General features: G+C 39.1%; 1 protein-coding gene across 1 annotated transcript in view; it reads left to right on the forward strand.

Annotated features, from left to right (window-relative positions):
• Nucleotides 1-21,631, forward strand: part of TSEN15 (tRNA splicing endonuclease subunit 15) — a 42,677-nt gene extending 21,046 nt beyond the window's left edge. Inside the window, exon 4 of the mRNA XM_069074413.1 lies at nt 10,496-21,631. Within this exon, the coding sequence (XP_068930514.1) occupies nt 10,496-10,697 (202 nt within the window). The 3' untranslated portion in view covers nt 10,698-21,631. The remainder of the gene's footprint in view (nt 1-10,495) is intronic.
• Nucleotides 21,632-21,955: the final 324 nt, after the last annotated feature.

Below are 21,955 nucleotides of genomic sequence, written 5' to 3' on the forward strand. Positions count from 1 at the left end.
GTTCTGATCTGAGTTACCATTGTTAGGCTCACCACTGATAAACTAGAGGATTCCAGAGAAGAACAGCCAGGAGGGTGAGGAGGGACTCAAAACTATGCCTTATAAAGATCAGTTGAAGAAACTGTACTGAAAATATTTAGTGCGAAGAAGAGAAGATATATGGCATAATGGTGGTCTTCAAGTATTTGAAAGGCTCTCTGTGTAGAAGAGAGAGTAGACTTAGTTACTTGCTCCCAGAGGATAGAAGAACAACAATGAGTAAAACTCTTCATATGAACAAAGATTTCTAAACAAGAGCTTTCTGGAAATAGAATAACAGCCTGTCAGTCTTTAAGTGGAAACAAGATGTGCACTGGTCATAAATGAAGAGGATTCCTGTTGAGGTGGGGGTTGGAGCAAGTGGCCCCTGAGGACCTTTCCAGCTCTGAGATTTGTTGAGCTTTAGAATGAGCTTCAAGCACCCTTGGAAGAGACATTCCCAAAACTTAAACTGTGTGCTTTTTTTTTTTTTGGTCAGTCTAAAGAATTTTTTATTATCCCTTCACATACATAGCAGAGGTATATAACTGAAGACAGTAAGCAGTCTGTGAAAAACACACTGCTTGTGCTGTGACTCGTATCCTTAATTTCCATTAAAATTCTTCCTTGCCCACATCCTCATTTTTTCCCAGACCCAGGACGTGTGGTCTCATGTTAACTTGCACGAACAGCCTAAAAGGGTTCTCCTATAGGTTATCTGAACCAGTTGAGTTCTCAGAGATTTTAAATAAAAGTAATTCTTAACTTGTGAGATTTAATCATGCAGTGCATTATCACATACAGTGCTTTCATTTTGCTGAAGAAGAAACTTAATATCCATTGTCTTGTTTTCCTGTCTAAGGCATTGTCTTTCAGAAAGACTGAGGAAGCAGGGTTACTTGATCCAGAGGCTTCTCCTTTGCTTGATTTCCCGTATATCTGGGTATTGTGTCCTCAGAATACCTCCATTAAAGACTGCTGTCAATTGCTAGTGAAACCCCAAACCTTTCGATGCTTCTGCTTGAGTCAGTGAAGTCTCAGACCTCCCTCCCCTTCCAAAAGGGGGGCAGGCTGTGGACTTCCCACCACGTATGCTCAACAGCAACACAAGCACTTGATTGTTTGGTGAGCTCCCTTGGGATTTTAGCTGCCTCTCTTTTTTAACTAGGCAGTTGTTGGCATCATTCCCAAAGAGGCGGCATGTGTAGGTTATCTGTGGTTTCTGTGACGTTCCTTCAGGGCTGAGCCTCTCGAGGAACAAGGCTGCTCTGGAGCCTCAGGCACTGAGTTTGTAAAGGATCAGGGCTGTGGTATCCAATTTAGTGTCCTGAGGCCAATCATGGTGATGCCATGCTTTAGTTACAAGACTACTTATAGGGGAGATCAGTTTGGTAACAACGCTCCATATTCTGATGTTCCAACAACATTTTGAAGTTATATCCTTTCCTGAATGTGAATTAAGATATTTATTATGCAGACATCCCAAAATTATAGTGATTCTGGTGTAGCATCTACAAAGTGATGAGAAGGGATTAGTTGACTGGAGCCTTCCTTCTAAGAGCATTCCATCCACAAACATTTGTTAAGTTGCTTCTATTTGTAGTAGGCAGTACTGGTCCCTTGCTTTTAAGAGTTTATGGTCTTGTAGGGGGTGATAAGATGGACTTCAGCAAATACAATACAAATTAGAATTCTCTAAGTGCATCTGAGGAGAGTTAGGGAAGGAAGAACCTCAAGTATGTATTTCATCTCTCAGTTTTTTAATTTTTTGTTTAAATTAATTATCTTAGTTTTATTTTATTATTGTTTAAATTATCTTAGGGATCATGGAGACCACCTGGTCTTACCCTTTATTTTACTGCTGAGGACCTAAGACCTGGGGAGTTGAAGTGACTTGTCCTTGTCTGTCTTTGGACAAATAGTAAGAAGCAGAACCAGGCTCTGAAGCCATGGCTATCTGAACTCTAGGTGGAGCATTTTTTATTCTGCACCACATTCTTTGTCCTTTTGCTTTGTGAAACATTTCCATAAACTTTTTTTTTTAGGAAATTGAGTTTTAAGCATATGCATGGGGGGGGAAATACTGTCTGGAGAAGAAACTTTGTTCTGTGATCCCTAAATTGGGATTTTCAAATCATAGAATCAAAAAATGTCAGAACTCTCAGAAACCTTAGATCAACCAGCTCTCTGACGCCTTCATTTTGTAGATGAGGAAACCGAGAGAAGTGATTCCCTCCAGGTCATAAAAGGCTTTTAGAAGTTAAGGAGGAATAGAGAAGGATATTAGGGCAGGAAGAGAATCATTCACCAGCTCATTAATGAGTTTTAAAAAAAAAGGAAAGTCAAACTACATTTTAAACAACATACAGAATATCATGTAACATGAAAAAAACTATAGGTTAAAGATGAGAATTTTTAAAAATTCAGATCCAGGACTTCATTGCTGGGGGGTGGGGAGGGGACTAATAAGGATAGCTACCATTTCAGTGTGCATTAGCAGCTGCTCAGCGATTTTTAGGTAGAGAGGTACTGGGGTACTGAGATTTTAAATGACTTGCCCAGGGTTTCCTAGCCAGTAGGTGTCAGAGCTGGGATTTGAACACAGGCCTAATTGACTCTGAGGCTGTCCCTCAGGCAGTACTCTATGCTACCTATTACTGTATTAAAGGTAACACACATGAGCTGCCCTTCCCCCCACCCTTCACCATCCAACAGTCCCCTCCTTGTTTCTAAGCCCAGCTTAGTGCCTGGCACAGAGTAGATACTTAAATGCTTGTTGATTCCCACCTTAGAGGAGAAAAGTACTAGTACTCATTTTCAAAGGTTGTGCTTTCAAAGAATGAATAACTTAAGAAAATTTGTTTTGTTCCATATATATCAATCAGAGTACAGCCCTGAAAAACAAGAAGAAACAAGAATGAAAAGTGCGATGATGTTTCTGTTTGAAATTGTAATATGCCGCGCTAGAAAGAGGAAGAAGTCCAGCTTTTAAAATCACACACAAATTCTATTTGACATAAGAAATAAAAAAAAGTAGAAATTAATTTTCTTCCCTAAGTAACAGCTCCAGAAAAGGCATGTGAGATGCTTGATTGGCTTCCCCCTTACCCTTACTCTATTTATAGACCATATTAATAGCTGGGAATAAGAATTTTTTTTTGCTGTAAGTTTCCAGAGGATTTTTTAAATTGTCCTTTGTGAGTGACATGGCACTTTGCATACATTAAATGTTTTGCTGAGGTTCGTTAATTAACTGAATAGAAATGAGTAATTACAAATAAATTGATTTGATACTTTACACAATTTAATTCATTCAAGTTCTCTGCTCCCTTAAAAATGTTTTTAGAAAGTTGAAGTTGAACCATCTGAAAGTGGTCTTTGCTTGATTGGGATTTCAGATTTTTGGGAGACTTTGTTTTTTTCTGAAGGGATATCTTAATTTATACCTAAAGATCTTTTTGTTTGGTTTCTAAGTAGCAAAGTGTGTTGAAGAGTCTGAGGGAAGAACTCTGGATGTTTCATTAGAAAGCCACTTAAAAAATTAAATCTGTTAAGACAAGCTACAGCTTAATGCTGATGGAGGATTCTCCTTCTAATGAGTAACTTTACGTCTTTACAATTCAGGGTAATTGTCTCAAAGAGACATGTATTTCCTGTATTTTTTCTTCAGGATTATGTTATGCCTCAACATATTTCTGCTAATTTTTTTTCCAAACAGTAATCAAGATGGGAAGACATTAGAAATTAAGAACTAAATATTCCCTTGCCTTCCAGTTTGTAAGTTATAAAGCTGATAAAATTCCAATGTGCCAAATTAAAATATTAACTTGTATTTGTGTAGTACTTTATAGTTTTCAGAGTGTTTTCATTTCTTTTATTTTCATTTCATTAGCTTCATGAAATAGGCATGGTTGATATTATCCCTAATTTCAAGAAAGGAAACTGAGGCTCATGTATCTTCTAAGGTTACACAGTGATTTAGTAGCAGACCTAGGCCCTTGAACTCAGGTCTTCTGGGTCTTGTGGACCAGTATTCTTTCCACTGTACCACATTGTTGGCTGCCCTTTCTATAAAAAGAAAGAATTCTGCTGTCTTGTCATAATTTTAGTAGTTATAGGATGAAGTTAATTTAGTAATTCACACCACTCATGGTCAAAGATTTTTAGCATTAAGATTGTAGCATTTTTAGCATTAGCATTTCTTTTGCATTTAAACAAAACATTTTTAGGGGGTTAGTATTTTAAAAACTCAGAAATCAGCTTTTTAGGAGATATGTTCTGCATTATCTTTTTTCTTATCACTCACTGTCAGAGTGATTCATTTTAACATAGTCTCAGTAGAGAAACAAGAATATTGTCAGGAAAACATTAAATTCAGGCAGAAGATTATGGGATAATGTCCTCTTGAAATGAGCAGTCCATAACAGTTGCAGGATTAAGTTAAAAGATGTCATCCTAATTGCACTATCTTCACTTGAAAGCAGTAAAGGAATAGAGGCAGAGAGATCGCTAAAGGTTCCTTCCAACAATAATATTCTGTAAATCTGAGGAGAGAAGGGTCAAAGTGATATTGAAATAGTTTACTAGAGATTTTCACTTGGCTATGATCGTCCTAATTCTAGAGGTGTTAAAGTGCCCCACTGACTTCTCCTTCCAGAAGTATTTAATTTGCCAGCTTGTTACTTTAGTTTTTTCAAATTGAAGAACTGACCGTGCATACATTGTCAGTATATGCTATGTGGATATGTCCTGGAAAAATACAAGGAGATGAAGTCAGCACCAAATGTCATTGAATGACTTGGAAATCTGTGGAAAGAAGTATGGAACAAAAAGCAGGGTACAGGAGTGAGTTAATATGAGTTGTCAAATAAAGAGTCCCTGTTAAGCTTTTGGTCTCCTTGAGGTAGCATAATTTAGATCAGCTGCTATGGTGTAAATGCCTCTTAAATACCTTTTTGTTGTTCATAGGCTTTAGCTCTTAAGTTCTTCTTAGAAGAGCCTTTTGGGCTTGACCAGCTAAGTGTGGTTTGAGAGATCTTTCTTTTTAGCTTAACTACTAGGATTTCAGTCTTCCCAAATCTAGAGTCTTGGAAAATAATAAAAAATATTTGCTCCTACAAATATTGTGCTTGAGTTTCTATTAAGGCACTTCAGGTACAAGGAAGCACTTCTAGCTAGCACAGGGGAACACACATGTTCTAATATCCTCCTCCCAGGGTAGGTGACTCTGTGTGTGTTCAACCAAGAACAGAATGAAGAGTGTGTTTTGTGTTTGGCAGCCTTGGCTTGCTTGACCTGAAGCACAGCATGCTATTCTCAGGAGAGTTAGGGTTTGGCTGAACACAGGCCTTTTTTTTAATAGTACTCATTGGGAAGCTCACTGCACAGCAGACATGGAGCTATTTGTTTGTTCCTTCATCCTGGGTTATTTGGGTAAAAGCAACTGTCTGAAGGAATGATACCATAATCTAATATAACTAGATAGGGCTTTGCATACTGGAGCTTAGCAAAATGTCGATGACGCTAAAAGACATGGCTCACAATTACTTCTAGGATTGAATGTACCCTGGTTTATTTGGCTTTTAGAGCTCTTTTCAAGATCCCTTTCTGTTCTTCTAGGGTGGTATAGGGTGTGCTCAGGATGATTTATGTATGTGTCTCAGCCATTAGAGTATAAACTCCTTCAGGGAAGGACTATTTTGGGGTCTTCCCTTCTCCCCCCTCCCCAGAATTTAGCACAATTCTTGGCATACAGTAATTGGTTAATAAATGTTTATGGATTGGTTGATCATAATAGAAAAGGAACTTTTGAATTGATTTCCACTCTAAGGATTACACTGGGGTCTTACTACCATCACTGGAAGGAACCATCTCCTTGACAATAGGATTTGTCTCTACCTAGATAGTTTACATGTCCCTCTGTCCAAAGGATTCACTTAGTTTATCACAGATTATTTGATTCTATATTCTTTTCTAGGTCTCTGGTTACCTTAAGTAGGAACAAATAACCTTTGGAATTCTGTGGGACAGGAATTTGTTCCTAAGACCAAAAGAGATGTATGTTGGCTAGATGTCTGTTGCGTTGATTAAGATGAGGCACCAAATTATTTTGTTGAATTTGTAGAATTTACTTTTTAGTGCAAAATTTCATGTTGATCGTCAGGAATCTCTGTGGAATCTCTCAGGGCCTACAGGATTGTTTCAGCATATGTTTGTGATGTGAAACATCTATCCAGATTATCAGGGGAAATGACCGGTGGGCAGAGGAAAGGAGATTGAAACCCAAGGGAGGGTTCTTAGCATCTTTTGTGTCATTTAATCCTTTAGTGATCTGGTAAAGCCTTTGGAGACCTTTTCAGAATACTATTTTTGAATGCATAAAATAAAATGCAAATCATACAAAGGAAATAAACTGTATTGTAATACAGTTATTAAAATGTTATTTTAAAAAGATGTGGACTCCAGGTTAAGAACCCCATTGCCTTAGGGCCTTACAGGTTGCTGAGCAAATATCCCAAATGTCTTATGCTGACAGGAATGACTTAGCTTTAAGGCAGTCACTAGCTTCCTCTCCACTAGGGAGTGACATCTGTTTCTGGGCTGTGTTAGCAGGATGATGTGCTTCAACTTCAGTATTCCAGCCAGGAGACTTGAGTTAGAGATGAAAGAAACTTGGCATGGAAAGCACCAGCAGATGTGGGGATGAAGTCTGCCCTTCCACGTTACCATGGGGCTCTAAAGGGAAAGAGAAGGCATGTATCAAGTGAGATGATGTAGGGAAAAGCACTCGGCATGTGTAATATTACGTGATGAGAGGAAGAATTCTTTCAGGGGGTTGTGCTGATACCAGTGGATCTTTCAGAATAGTAACCCCCCCTTCCCCCAGGTGAGAAAGGCACAGATGCGGATGTTCATTTTTAGAGCCATCTTTCCTCCTACCTAATTTAAGGAGAGGGGTATGACTACCCTCATCCTGGCAGCACAGATTAGGATTTAGGGGTTAAGGGGGAAGGAGATAGACCTGCTCCAAGGAAATATCTGTTTCTGAAATCAGAGAGAGAAACTATAAAATATAATAACAATTAATTTTCTAAGGTGTTTTCAAAAGAAAGTAAACCATTTCTTTTTAAGGTGAGGTGGTACTTGCTTCAGGGGAGGGAGAGTGCTACCAAAAGGCACCCCTGGGAGTGGTTAAGCTTGGGGCTAGAGTTGATGTGCAAAGACTAACACCTCCCCTACCCCCACCCCACAACTCCTTGACCTTAGTTTTCTCCACGGCAAAATGAATGAGCTCAGCTAGATGGCACCTGAAGTGTCTTCTAACTTTAATATAATACTTTTAAGTCTTTGGGGGGAAGGGAGTAGGGTTGGCTTCAAGCTCTCCTTCCCTAAAATCATCTGTCAGTTTGTTCTAAAGGTTACATATCTACCCCTAGATTACTATTCAGTAATCTAGTTTCTTGGACACTGTTGTGGGGCGGGATATTGGTGGAACATGGGAGGCTTGAGTTAGTCTCCATCCCCCAGTATTGGCCAAGAATGTTATGATTGGGGGAAGATGGATACAAACCTGTGACAGTTTGGGTTAATTTTGTCCCCAGGAGGATTGACCCAGGACTGAGCTGTGGCCCTTTGGCCAAGAAGAACATAAACATGTTTTTTATGAGTTTGCTTTCTAACCTCCTTTCCAGTGGCTTTTACTTGTTTTTATCATCATCCGGACAGCTTTTAAGTACCCCAGCAGCTGCTTTTTATGTGAGAGTGTAGGAATATATTTATTAACAGCATTGTTTATCTGAACCTCAGATTCTGAGTGATGCATTTCACCAGATTCATAACTCTGACCTGGGCAGTTGGCACTGCAGAGGGGATCTGGAGAATGGCTTTTCTTTGAAAAAAAAAAAAAGAAAAGCTGTGAAGATAGCAGTGGTCCCCTGGTCCTCAGACAGAGCCTAGGCAGTGCTGAGGGCAGTGACATTTGACCAGTAGGTAGCAGTTCAGACAGCACTGGCAGCAGGAAGATAATGGGGAAAGCAGGGGTGCCCTGGCCTTCTGGCTAAAAGCTCAAGGAACAGTGGTAGCACTTGGCAGCAGTGGAATAATAGGAAAACAGGTGTGCCCTGGCAATAGCTATTCCTGAATTCTGCAGGGATGCAGTGTGGCCTTGGCAATGATGCCTCACCTGCAGCTTCTGTAGCCTAGGGCCTGGCACCCTAGCTTGCAGATCTTAGCTACTCAGGAGGACTGCAATTGGAATCTCATGAAGAAGTTTCATTCGTGTGTGTGCTTATCCATATTACAGGCAACATAATACTAACCAAATGAAGGACTTCAACAAACATTTATTAAGTGCCTTCCAAATATTAGTTACGGTGATTTCTTGCTAGGTATCACAAAACTGACATCAACAAAATGGAATTATAATTGGGGACTTGAAATACACAGGTATCTGTTAATCTTAGGGCAGTTTTAAGTTTTAATAGCTTTAGAACTATCAATGCTACAATCTTACAAAAACATTTGAAAGCTTAATTCTGTAAAGTTTTAAGGTACTGATATGTTTCTTACTGACATTCAATATTACCAACATTTTGTTTTAGATGCCATTTGGATTGACTTTTGAGCTTTGTATAAAAACTTTCATCAGCTGCCGCTCATTGATTGAGAGGTTTGCAATTATAATCTTTGCCTTAGGCTCATCCAAAGAACAAGGTTTTGGTGCATCCGTGACAGTTTTGATGTGACCCCACAAGAAAAACGTCTCATGGAGATTGAGGTGGCTAGGTCTGAAGCTGCCTCCTCTTGACCCTCCAGTCACTGTAGAAAAGAGTCAGTCAGAAACTATTGCACAAGCCATGCAAAACGACTGGGTGCTCCATCTTGTTAAAACTAAAATTAATAGCTTATTATCCCAAATCCACAAAGCTGTATGGCTGCAAAAAATATTTAAATAATTAATTAAACTTTCAAATAATTTTTGTAAGTTTGTAGCAATTACACTTCTGAAACAAGTAAAACTTGAAATTGCATTAAGATACCTTATATATTGGAGTCATTTCCATTTATATCTTGGATATCAAACCTTTATCAGGTATTTTTCTCAGATAACTGTTTCCTTTCTGGTTTTAATTGTGCTGATCTTTTTTTTTTGGGGGGGGGAATACAAATCTTTTCATTTTTAAGTGATCAGAATTGTCTACTTTATTACCTGTGCACTGCTCTCTCTTGTTTTGTCTAGAATTCTCCCCCTTGCCATAGTTTGGAAAGGATATCACCTTCCCTGCTGCTCCATATTGTTTATGATTTGACTTTTAATATCTAGGTGCACTTAACCTTTCTGAGCCTCAGTCATAAGGTCTATAAATGGTCTGAAAAATGGAAATAATAATATGCTGCCTTCTTCATAGTATTGTTTTAAGGTGGTCCAGTAGAAATTGTGCCGGTTTTCTAGTCAGAAGACATGGGCTCAAACTCTAGCTAGCTCTGCCACTTACCTATCTCGGTAACCTTGGACAAGTTGCTTAAACTTTCTAGACCTTTTTTCCTCAACTATAAAATGAGGGTATTCTTTAGAGATGGCTCCTTTTTCTAAAGCTCTGAGATTTGAATGTGATAATGCTTGTGAAAGTCTTTTTTAAAATGCCACCCTACTTTTGAACATCAAGATTATTCCCTTGTTTAGCCATCAATAAGGCATGTGCATTAAATTGGTTTTCTAAGTAATGACGTATACTGAGTCATTCTTATATTCTTTTCATTTCCCATTGGGAACAGTGGCCCACATTTGCAAAACAAATGGCATAGGTAGGAACGCCAACTTTGGCAATGGAATAGAGCAAAGCTGAATGACCCATGTTGGGATCAGATGTGTGACAGTGCTTGAAACTGAGCTAAATAGTAAAACATCCTCCAGGGAGCATTACTTCAAGCTTACTGTGAAGTCCCTTGTCCAACTTGGATGTTTTGATCATCTTTAGTGCTCTACAAATGTCAAATATTTCCTTATATACTTTTGATACTTTGAAAAATGTTTGTGGGTATTTCTTTCTACCAAGGCAGAAATCAGCCTCTCAGTGTAGTGCCTATTTCACAAGTTGGTGTGGCCAACAGAAATTATCTGGTGATAGCTCTTCTAATTCCTATAAAATAGCTACAGAGTCTTCAGTTAGTCCCTTTGTGCATTCTCAGAATGTCCATGGAAGCCAATGTTAGCAGTACATATCAGGGAAAAAGTTACTAGATGAGCAGCTGTTGATTATTTATATGCATGCTGTTGGGGAGAAAATGGTATTTTCTTTAAGTATTACAGTATTACAGAAGTTGATTCAAAAACCAAGTGTCAGTTATTTCCCTTCCAGTTTACTTATTAACAGTTTGTTCTCCCCAGACTTTGCAGTATTAAATCTTAATGGTGTTTGAGTGACTTTGAACCAGACTTTTTAAATCTTAATGTTTTAAAATTTTTATCTTTTGGCAGAATAAGAGATGTCATGAAGCATGCTTGCAAATTGCAAGGTGAACCAGATTCCCCAATGTCAATCACCCTGGCCATAGTAGAGTCTGATTCCACAATCGTCTATTATAAACTGACTGATGGATTTGTAGTGCCAGATCCTCCTGAAGCAGTCGAGGAAACTGATGGTAAACAGTGGAGAAAGAAAAAGAAGCTGAAGAGATGACCTGAAGTGTGAATTGAAGAACTGAGCTGATGATAGTTCATGGGATCCTTGATGTCAGTCCAGTATGAGAATAATCAAGAACACAGTGGTTTAGTTTACATACTAAAGAAAACAAGGTTAACAAGCAACATAACAACTATACAAATATACCCTTTGATCCAGCTCTGCTCCTGCCAGGCCTTCACCACAAAGAGAGAGAACCAGGAGGAAAAGGGCTCGTATGTACAAAAGCATTTATGGCAGCTATTTTCTTAATAACCCCAAAGTGGAAATTAAGGGGGTAACCTCCTATTGGGATGGCTAAACAAATTGTGATATGTGAATCTAACAGAATATTATTGTGCCATAAGAAATGATGAAGTAGATAGTTTCCAAATACAGTGGGAAGATCTCTATGATCTAATTCAGAGTGAAGTGACCTGGAGGAGAAAGAATATATCACATGTAGCAGAGGTGGAAGAACAGGGCAGACTCAGTGATGTTCTATACTCCTGCAGTTTGGAACTCTGGCTTAGCTGGGCTTTTGCTCCAGGACTGTGTGTCAAGTCCTTGGAGAAGCTTTTGCTTCTCCTGGAGATGGTTCAGCATCTGTTTTGTGGCATGGGCACTTGGTAGGCCTGAGTTCAGCTAATTTCTTAGCCTCCCTGAGCAGCCAAGTTCTAGGTATCCTCTCCAGTACCTACATCTCCACAACAGTTGCTTCACCTCCACTTGCCTGGGAAATAGGGAACCTACCTAGCCTCCCTGAGCAGCCGTTCCATCACCTTCCAGGCACCCTCTGTGGCCACCTAAAGTGGTTGCCTTGACCCTTCTGTTTTCCCAACTACACACAGCTGTCTCATGCTCTGAGGTAACTCTGTACCAAGGCTGAACCCCTAAGGACAGTGATAACCTACCTGAACTCATTTCTCAATGATGAATATATTTTCACGCTGTCCCCATCCCAGTGATTCTGAATCCCTGGCTGCCATTGTTCAAACTCCCATTCTCTGTCCCTCACCAACACTTCCTTATTCCTATCCTCCTCAACCCAGCCGCCTCCCTCCCCCAGTGTCCCATTCTAAAGCCACCCACTTTTTCCACTGTGATCTCTGGACTTCCTGCTCCATGGGTAAAAAACCTAGCCTTCCTCTTAAACTTTTTTATTTCCCACTCCTCTGCATCTTGCACTTATTGAGATCTGACTCTGATAACACCACATCCAAGGCCACTCTTTTGACCTCTGCCTCCCTCAATCTGCCCTCCCTTCTAACAGCCTCCCTCCCTTTCCTTTCTTTTCCCTTTCCCCTCCAACTACCTATAGGGCAAGTTAGATTTCTATCCCTAACTGAGTATGTTATTGCCTCCTTGAGCCAAATCTGATGAGAGTAAAGTTCAAACAATGCTCATCGCCCTGCCTTCTTTCCTTCTACTGTAATGTCTTTGTTCCACTTCACGTGATAGAATTTATCCTTTTCTACCTTCTTTTCTCTTCTCCCATTAGTCTTTTTTCAGCACTTAATTAGGGTTTTTATCATCACGTCAAAATCAACTTAAACCCATCCCCTCTTTCTAGGTATTTCCCTTCTACATGATGTACTAAAAGATACAGTTCTCAAGAGTTGAAAGTGTCATTTTCTCATGTAGGGATGTTAACAGTTTGTAAGCTTTACTGAATAACGTGTGTTTGCACCCACCCCCTACCCCCGACCCTTTACTGTTTACCTTTTTATGCCTCTCTTGAGTCTTGTATTTGAAGATCAAATTTAACATTGAGCTCTGGTGTTTCCATCAGGAAAGTCTGGAAGTTCCCTGTTTAATTGAATGTCCATCTCCTCCCCTGAAAGATTATGCTTAATTTCTCTGGGTAGTTGATCCTTGGTTGTAATCCAAGCTCCTTTGCCTTATGGAATATCATATTCCAAGCCCTCCAATCTTTTTAATGTAGAAGCTGCAAGGTCCTGAGTAATCCTGACTGTGGTTCCACAATATTTGAATTTTTTCTTTCTGGTTGCTTGCAGTATTTTCTCCTTGATCTGATAATTCTGGAATTTTAGTTACAATGTTTCTTGGTATTTTCAATTTGGGATCTCTTTCAAGAGGTGATCTATGGATTTTTTCCATGACTATTTTACCCCCTGGTTCTAGGACCTCAGGGCAGTTTTCCTTGATGATTTCTTAAAAGATGCTGTCCAAGCTCTTTTTTTTTCATTGTGGTTCTCAATAATTCTTAAATTCTCTCCCCTGGATCTATTTTCCAGGTCAGTTGTTTTTCCAATGAGGTATTTTACATTTTCTTCTATTTTTTTTCATCCTTTTGATTTTGTTTGACTGATTCTTGATGTCTCATAAAGTCATTAGCTTCCACCTTGCCCCAATTCAAAATTTTTAATGAATTGTTTTTTTAGTTAGCTTTTGTACTTCCTTTTCCATTTGGCCAATTTTGCTTTTTAGGAGTTATTTTCTTCAGTGTACTTTTTTCCATTTTGTCAATTGTATTATTAAGTTTTCTTCTACCTCTCTTATTTGACTTTTAAAATCCTTCTTGAACTCTTCTAAGAAGACTTTTTGGGCTTGAGACTAGTTCATATTCCCCTTTGAGGTTTTGGATGTGGGTATATTGACTGTGTTGTCCTCTCTTGAATTTATGTTTTGATCTTCCCTGTCACCAAGATATTTCTCTGTGGTCATTGATTTCTTTTTATTCTCATTGCTCATGTCGTTTGCCTCTTTTTCTGGCTTTTAAATTTGATCTCTCCTTCTGGGGTCTAGGGGGCACTGTCCCAGACTTTTTGTATGGGGGCTAGGGGCCTGGTTACAGGTTTTCTGTTTCTGTGCCTCTGTACTGGCAGTTGGATGTTGTAGTGGTCTGGTAATTTACACTGGTGCAGGTGGTGTATGCCTGGTGTTGGCGCTTGCTTGCTCCTCTACACTTGGGCTGAAGATCTCCCACTGGTTTGCTGAAGTGGGGCTTGCTTCTGGCTCCCTGGGATGCCTCCTGTCCTGTACTGGTACCCTTCAGTCACAGCAGGCGGGATCTTTCCTGTTAAATCCCCCTAACCTCCTGAGCTAAAAGACTGTCATACCCCGTTTTTCTGCTGGCTTCACTCTTCCAGGATGTTTCTTGAGGCAGTATTCTCTGGGTTTTTCAAGGTCAACAAGGGAGGATGAGAGCAATTTGCTGCTTACTCTGCCACCTTGGCTCCCGGTGACTTTCCAACATTAAGTCTGTTGGCTGATAGCCCCAGGAGTAGTTGTTGCTGCTGCCGCAGGCCTTGCCTAAGACTCTGCTTCTCTCTCACCCAGTTCTGACAGACCCCTCTCCTGTGCTGAGAGGTCTGGGAATCACCATCACTGCCAGTGATTCAGTCCACTGGGGTCTGCTCCGGCTTTGCTATGATCGAGTCTATGCTGGTGCAGCCTGTGCACTAGACTGTGCTTCTCTCATGGCCCAGTGCAACAGATCCTTCCTGTTGCCCTTCCAGATTGTCTTGGGCTGGAAATCTGCCACACTCTGTTTCTTTGTGGATTCTGTCACCCTAGAATTTGTTCATATTCACTTTTTAGAAGTATTTGAAGGAGTTTGTGGGAGAGCTCAGGTGAATTCCTCTTTTTACTCTTCCATCTTGGCTCTGCCCATGGCCACTCTTTTCAGCACTGGTGACATTTTCATTCATTCCCACCCAGCCTCTTCATCCTCAACTCACTGGTCTTAGTCGGGGAGTCCGAGTACTCCTTGCTTTCCGTTACCACTTCCTGGCTCCTGTTCTACCATCATCACCCCCCTCTTTTGAGGTTCTTTCAATCCATATTCATCATTCAGTCAAAATTCTGGTGGCTCTTGTCTACCTACCTCTAGGATGCTCTCTTTCTTTCTCAAAGGGTTTAGATGCTGACTCACAGTCTTTCTCTTCTCTCCAGGTCCTGCTGTCATACTAAGGGGCTTCATCATACATATTCATACTTCTCCAAACACCTTAACCTCAATTTACCCATTTCCCACGACCTCCTCTTCCATTCTGCCTTAGGCACAACCAGAGATGGTCTTGATCTTCCCATCACCTTTAAGTATTACACTTCCATGTTCATGAACTCTGAAACTTCTTTATTTGGTCATAATCTGTTGTCCTTCCTTCTGCTTTGCAACCCCTATTCCTGTTCTTCATCCTCACTAGCTGAATCCTCTTCCTTCTCATTTCTACTCCTTGGCTTTCCTGACTTCCTTCAAGTTCCAACTAGAATCCTGCCTTGTATAAGAAGCCTTTCCCAGGCCTTCTTAATCTTAGTGCCTTTCCTTAGAGAGTAATTCTAATTTGCCCTGCATATATCTTGTTTGTACAAAATTGTTTCAACATTATCTCCTTGCAGGGGCATCTGTCTTTTGTCTTTCCTTGTATCCCTAGCACTTGGAAGAGTGCCTGGCTCAGAATAGACACTGAATAATAAAATGCTTGTTGACTTGGAGTGAGCAAAACTAAGAGAACAATTTATTCAATGACAACGACATAATAGAGAAAAACAATGGAAAGACTTCACATCTCTGATCAATACAGTGATAAACTATGAGTCTGGAAGGCTGAAGATGAATCAAACACCCACCTTTTGGACGTGGCCAGTGTAGGATTGTGTGTGTGTGTGCATGTGTGTGTGTGTGTGTGTAGCTGGTCTTTTTAGGTGTTTATTTTGTAAAAGTTTTAAAAAATATATATTAATTGTCCAATGGAGAGGGTATGTGATATGAGGGAGAGGTAATAAATATATGTAAACATATATGTGTGTGTTTTATTTATTTTTAAACTGAATTCCATCACCCTCCAGGAAAGTCTAGTATTCTGACTTACCTCATTAAATGAATCTGCATTTAGTTATTTAAAGACTATATTAGTGATTAAATACTAGATTTAGTTTCAGTCTTAGAGAAGGAACTCTTTGGGAAGTATCAAATCATCTTAAGACTGTGATCGAGAGATGCTAATTAATACATTTTTATCAATTTTTTTTTCAACTTGTTGAGATTAGTCATTAAAATACTTTCAACAAATAATATAACTTACAAGCAGTATGGGAAATCACCTCTACATTTTGCTTATTAAAAAAAAAAGATAGAACTTTCACTTAACTGATGTTTCCTTGCTTCATGTAAGGAGATTGTCACAAGTCTTCATATTTTACCACCATCAACTGACTGATTTGTTACTGTAAAAATGTTTACATTTGAATACCTTTAAATGTATATGCCTGTCATTAGGGCTTGGGTGTGATTTACCTCTCAGGAGACCTAGATTGTCCAAAGTAATGACTTGGACTCTTGCCCCTCTGATCTCTCCTTTTTTTCAAGTTAGTGTTTAACTACAGGATATAACATGCATATTGAAATTTTTGTTAACTTTATACAGTTATTGTTTGGTAAAATGGCAAAACCATGCACTGCTTTTGGACTGTTGGGGATTCTAATCTAAGGGGAATTGCATAGTGTCTTGTGAGTGCAGTTAGAGACCTTGGTCCTAAGCACATGAGATTGTATTTTATTTAACACTGACCTGTTGTGTATTCAGAATCCACATATTTTCACTCTGGGTATAATCATAACAACATTTTAAAATTTATCTTATCAGGAAAAAAATGGCAGTCCTATTGTAGATGATTCTGTGTCTGAGTTTCTGTACTGTATGAGGGTAGGAATAATGAGTCATGCTGTGTGTGAATAGTCTCATTTGCTTCTGAATGTTCAATTTGAAGCATGCAAATTTGCACTGACACATTGAGCTCTTTAAGTATTTTACAGCTGATCGAATTACTATAAAAGTTTAGTGGGTGTACGGTTTAAGTATTTGACCTTGTACATTATTTCCTGACATCTATGTAATTGATAAAAAAAAAAAGGCAAGCAATGTGAAATAATGAGTCATTCATTCAGTTGATTTGTTTCAATTGATCCAACAGTTATATGACTATATTTATTCTTCCCTATCCCCTTGCCTCAACACCCCTTTTTGTTACTTTCCTATATGATAAAATCCATAACATGGATTTTTACAATGAAATTCATGACTTATTAATGCTTCTGGATCTATCTGCAAAGTGCTACCCAGAGTCAACTGATGTTTAGCACTGAGATGGGGTTTTGGAGCTGCTGCTTGGAAGGTAGCAGGTTTGTTCTTCTATCTAAGTACCAGAAACCATAACCCAATCCTCTGTCTTTAATCTCCAACATTTACAAGGAATCGGGAACAAGAACTTTATGTGCCTCCTCAGTATCCTGATTCATTTCTTCTACTTCTCTCTTGTAGGGCTCAGACTTACCTTCAAGATACATCTTTCTTTCTCTGGGTTTCTTTTTTCTCTTCTAAGCAAGTATTGTTCCTTCTGTTAGTGGGAAGGCTCCTTTCCTCTCTCCCCTGCTCAGGTATTCGGTTTAGACCTATTCACAATTAATCAGGTTATAAAATCTGTATCCACACCAAGATCTTAGCAGTCGTCATGAAAATTCTTTTAAATGAAAATGCAGGAAACGGAATACTCTGACTCAATACTAGAGGAAGTCTTGGATAAATTTGTTGATGAATTCTGAGGGTGTTCTTTCAGTGTATTTTGCGAACCTCAGGTCTATTGATTTTTCTCACATTAATGCATATAAAATATCCTCTACCCATGGTGCAGACTTTTACTATTAAATCTCTAGCTCATTACTATTTTTAAGCTATTCCTTCTCTCCCTTCTGTTAGATAATGGTACTAAAGTCTAAAACAGAAATACACCAGAAGTTTTCCTGAGATAATGAAAAAGTAATGCATTCTTTTCCCTGCTTTGAAAGTCAAGGTCTTATTTCCCAGTTCTTTCTTCTAGAAACTGCTTTTTAAGAATACCATGTCTCAGACCACATCCACTTGTTTAAATACTTTCTTTAAGTGAATACTTTATATAAGAAGAAGTGAATACTTAATATAAGAGAATATCCATATTGATGAGGCCAAAGGTCAATGAATATATATTGGATATAATATATTAGTTCACCAGGAGAAAGCAGAAGGGCATTTTTTTTCTTTCATACCTATAGTAGCCATTATTCCCAAGCTTTTCCTGCTAAGAGAATACAGTTGTGTATCTAAGCATCAAATATGAAATCCTCTGGCTTTTAAAGCTATTTATAACCTTGCCCCTTCCTACCTTTCCATATCTGGAACTCTCCCTCAATTCCACCTCTTGATGTCCCTGCTTTCCTTCCAGTCTCAGCTACAGTCCCACCTTTAGCAAGAATCATTTCCAGGTCTTCTTAACCTTAATGCTTTCCCTCTGTGATTATCTCCCTTGTTTGTACATGCTGTGTCCCCTATTTCACTGCGAACTTCTCCAGAGCAGGCTCTGTTCTTTGCTTTCATTGTATCTCAGTGCTTGGGGCAGTAGCTGGCACATAGTAGGCAGTTAGTAAATGCTTGTTTTGCATTCTGGGGCCAAACAATACATCCAACCTTCTTTCCATGTCATTGTCCTTAAAATACTTAGACACGGTGATCATTAATTACCTTGAATTTTATCTTTTGGCTAAGCATTCCTGGTTCCTTCAATTGATTCTCTGATGGTAGGACCTTGAGGCTCTTCTCCATCCTGGTCATCTTTCCTCCTTTGGCTCTTCAACCTTATCAATATCCTTTCTAAAATGTGATGGCAAATGAAACTTAAAACTCTGGATTACTTTTTAAGTGGGGGGTCAATGTCCTTTAAAAGAGACCTGTCAGAAAGCCTTTGAACCTTCTTTGCAAAGAGATTTTTAAAAATACAACAAAACCAATTCTCTGATTTTTCCATTTCTTTGTAAGTACTCCATGCTATGACCCTTTTCTAGAATGGTTTTCTAATTTATAGCTTTCAAATCAAATTGTGCAACTCCTCCAATCAACCATGCAAGGAATTTTTATTTAAAGTACAGCATGTGAATTGCCATTTCTATGAAACCTTTCCAAACTAACCCTACTTGGCACTGCCATTCAGCCTTCCATTAATTTTCTCATTTCTCTAAATAGTTACACCTGTGTAGTGCCTGCTCTTTATGCATGAGGTTGTTTTTGTTAGTAATATCTTTACATGATAGGATTTGTCCTGTTGTCTTCAAGTGCATTATAAGGGTAAGGGCTTCACTTGTATTTTAGACTCCTGGGATGCCCCAGAGGAAGTGTAGTGTGATGGATAGAGAACTGACCCCAAAGCCAAGACCTGTCCTGTATATAACTATCTGTAGGACCCTGGACAAGTCACTTAAATTCTTAGTGCTCTAGGCAACTCACAAGACTATAAATTGCCTACAAGTCGTTCTGCTTTGGTAGAACTGGGGGTTCTCCACCCATGAAATGACAGATCTAGACCCTATTCCTATCCCCCTCTCTGCACCCACACAGCACCTAGTTCTCTGTATATAGCAGCCCCAGCTGCTTCATCCCTACATAGTTGGATTGAGTATCTACACAGTGCGTCAGGTTACTCCATACTGTGACCATTTCTTAAGCATCTTTTGTGCAAACCACCTGTATGAGGCCTTGGCAATATAAACATGAAGGATGGCATAGCCCCTATACTCAGGGACAGGTTACTACCGTAGGAGTTTATCATCTAGGTGAGATAAATGGCATATACACAGATAAGTATGATGTAGGGTGGGTTACAGACAAAGGGGAGACATCCAGATAAAGTGCTCTAGGAAGACCTGCCTATCAACTGGGGAATGACTGGACATACTGTGGTATGGCATGCCACAATGGGCTGGCATAGTATTATTGTTCTATAAGAAATGAGGAAATAGATGATTTCAAAGAGATATGGCAAGACTTGTAGGAAGTGATGCAGAATACAGTAAGCAGAACCAGGATAATTTGTACTATAACCTCTTATAAAAATGAACAGTTTTGAGGTTTTTTATTAACCAAGGAATGAAATGACCAGAACCAAAAGAACAATTCATACAGTAATCACAGCACTATGTAAGACAAGCAGCTTTGAAAGCTCTAAGAGCTAAGATCAACACAATGACAACCAGAGCACCAATGATTGCAGAGCACCGATGATGAAGCCTGTTATCTACCTCCTGACAGAGAGGTGATAGATTCAGGGTGTAGAATGAGGAATGCCTTAACACAGCCAATGAGGAAATCTGTTTTGTACAAGTATGCATAGTTTTCTTTTAAACGGAGTAAGGGGGTAGGAGGGAGAGAAAATATATTTCTACTAAAATAAAATTGTAAAAAGAAAGCTTGAGGTGAGTAATTTGAGCTTTGAGGAAGGTGGGGAACAGAGAACTTCCATTAAGCACCTAAGCTGAGCCTTGAAGGAAGACAAGTTTAACAGGCAGACGTGATGAGGGAGTACAGTCCAGATATAGACAGACAACCTAAATGGGTGCATTCTCAGATGAAGAGGTGGTCCTTCTCACCTTTGATCCCATCATTTCCTATTTCCCCTATGATGTTATCCCTCCAATCATCCCCTCTCTCTGTAATCTTCAGTTCCTCCCTTCTACTCGCTTGTTTCCTACTATTTTCTCATATAATTATATAATTCTAGTCCCATTCCTATATATTAATATGTTATACATAATATGATATATAATATTCTGTATCTCTCTTCCTCTTCATAACCAGAATAACAGGGAAAAAAAAAACCTTTCTATACTCACTGATTTGTTTTACTCACCTGTCACTCAACAGGCGAGTAAATACTTAAAGTCACTCAACCTGTCTTTTGCCCTCAACTCATTTGAAATGGCTCTCTCCAAAGTTATCTCAATTGCCAAATCCAGTGGCCTTTTCTGAATTTTCATCCTTCTTAACTTCTCTGTAGCATTTGAAACTGTTGGTCACCTCCTATTCCTGGATATTCTCCCCTTTCTAGTGGGTTGTTGAGGGTTTTTTTTTGACACTAGTTCCCATTTTTTTCTATCTATGTTACTATTCTTTCTCAATCTCCTTTGCTGGATCATCTGGCACCCTGCGTCTGCACATGACCCAGGAGTTTGTCTTGAGCATTGCTTTCTCTACAGTCTCACGTGGTGAGCTCATTGGCTCCCCTGGATTCAATTATCTTTATACAGGTAATTCTCAGATTTATGCAGCCCTATCAGTTGAAGGACAAATTCTATAATATATGTAAAGTGCATTGCAAACTTTAAATCACTATCTGTTTGCTGTTGTTGTCATGATTATCTTTGGAGCATCTTTCCTACCCATCCCCTTCTCTTTAAAAATCCACCATTCTAATTGAGACCCTCATTACATTTTCTCTGGACTTTTACAGTGATCTCTCAATTGGTCTTCTTACCCTAAGTTTCTCCCCTATCCAAAATGTCCTTTTTTAACCTACATGGCACAATGGGTAGAACTCTGGACTCAGAGTCAGGAAAACCTGAGTTTAAATCCAGCCTCAGACACTTACTAGCTGTGTGACCCTGGGTAAGTTACAGGACATCTCTATCTTAGTTCCTCATTTTAAAAAGGGGGACAAGAATAGCACTTCCCTCACAGGATTATGGTGAAGATTAAATGAGACAATATATGCAAAGCATTTGGCAAACCTTAAAGCACTGTGTAAATGGTAGCTATTATTATTATTTTTTAAATCAGCATGGTGTAGTGGAATGGCCTGGGCTTAGGTCCTGTCTCTCCCACACATTGGCTTTGTGACTACAAACTCTATAAGATTGTAAATTGCCAAGAAGATGCCAGCCCGAATTGGTAGAGAAACTTCATCGTGGAGTTCCCTGTATCATTGAAATCATTGACCCAGTCCCTAATGTTATAATCTATGTAAAGCACTTTGCAAACCTTAAGCTATATAAATGCTGTTGTTGAAACATGATCATTTCCATATAAAACGTGGAAAAGATGATCATATATGAAACACCAGTCTCTTTTACATACAGCTTGGCTTTTAAGTTTGTAATAAATTCAACACATTAGTTTCAAAATTGACTTGCTGGTGTGTCTTTCTGTAATTTTCATTTTAAAATGTTTCAGTTGAATAATTAAAACATGTTTCAGTGACCCTCTTTTCCTTTTTTTCTTTTGGCATCACTATCACAACCCTCCCATTTCTTTTCTTATCCTGTCCTCTAAATTAAAAACAAAAAAACAAAAAACTTCTCTTGTAACAAATTTGCATATTCAAGCAAAAAGGTTTAAAGAGGGGCTGAGTTTGGGAGTCATCTGCATAGAAGTGATCATTGGAACCCATGGGAGCAGATGAGATCCCCAAGGGACAAAGCATAGATCATATTTTCCAGGCTTGTTAAAATT

The sequence above is a fragment of the Petaurus breviceps genome, unplaced genomic scaffold, assembly GCF_028583685.1.
Source record: "Petaurus breviceps papuanus isolate PSGF00001 unplaced genomic scaffold, PetGlider_PUasm1.0 90895, whole genome shotgun sequence".
NCBI lineage: Eukaryota > Metazoa > Chordata > Mammalia > Diprotodontia > Petauridae > Petaurus > Petaurus breviceps.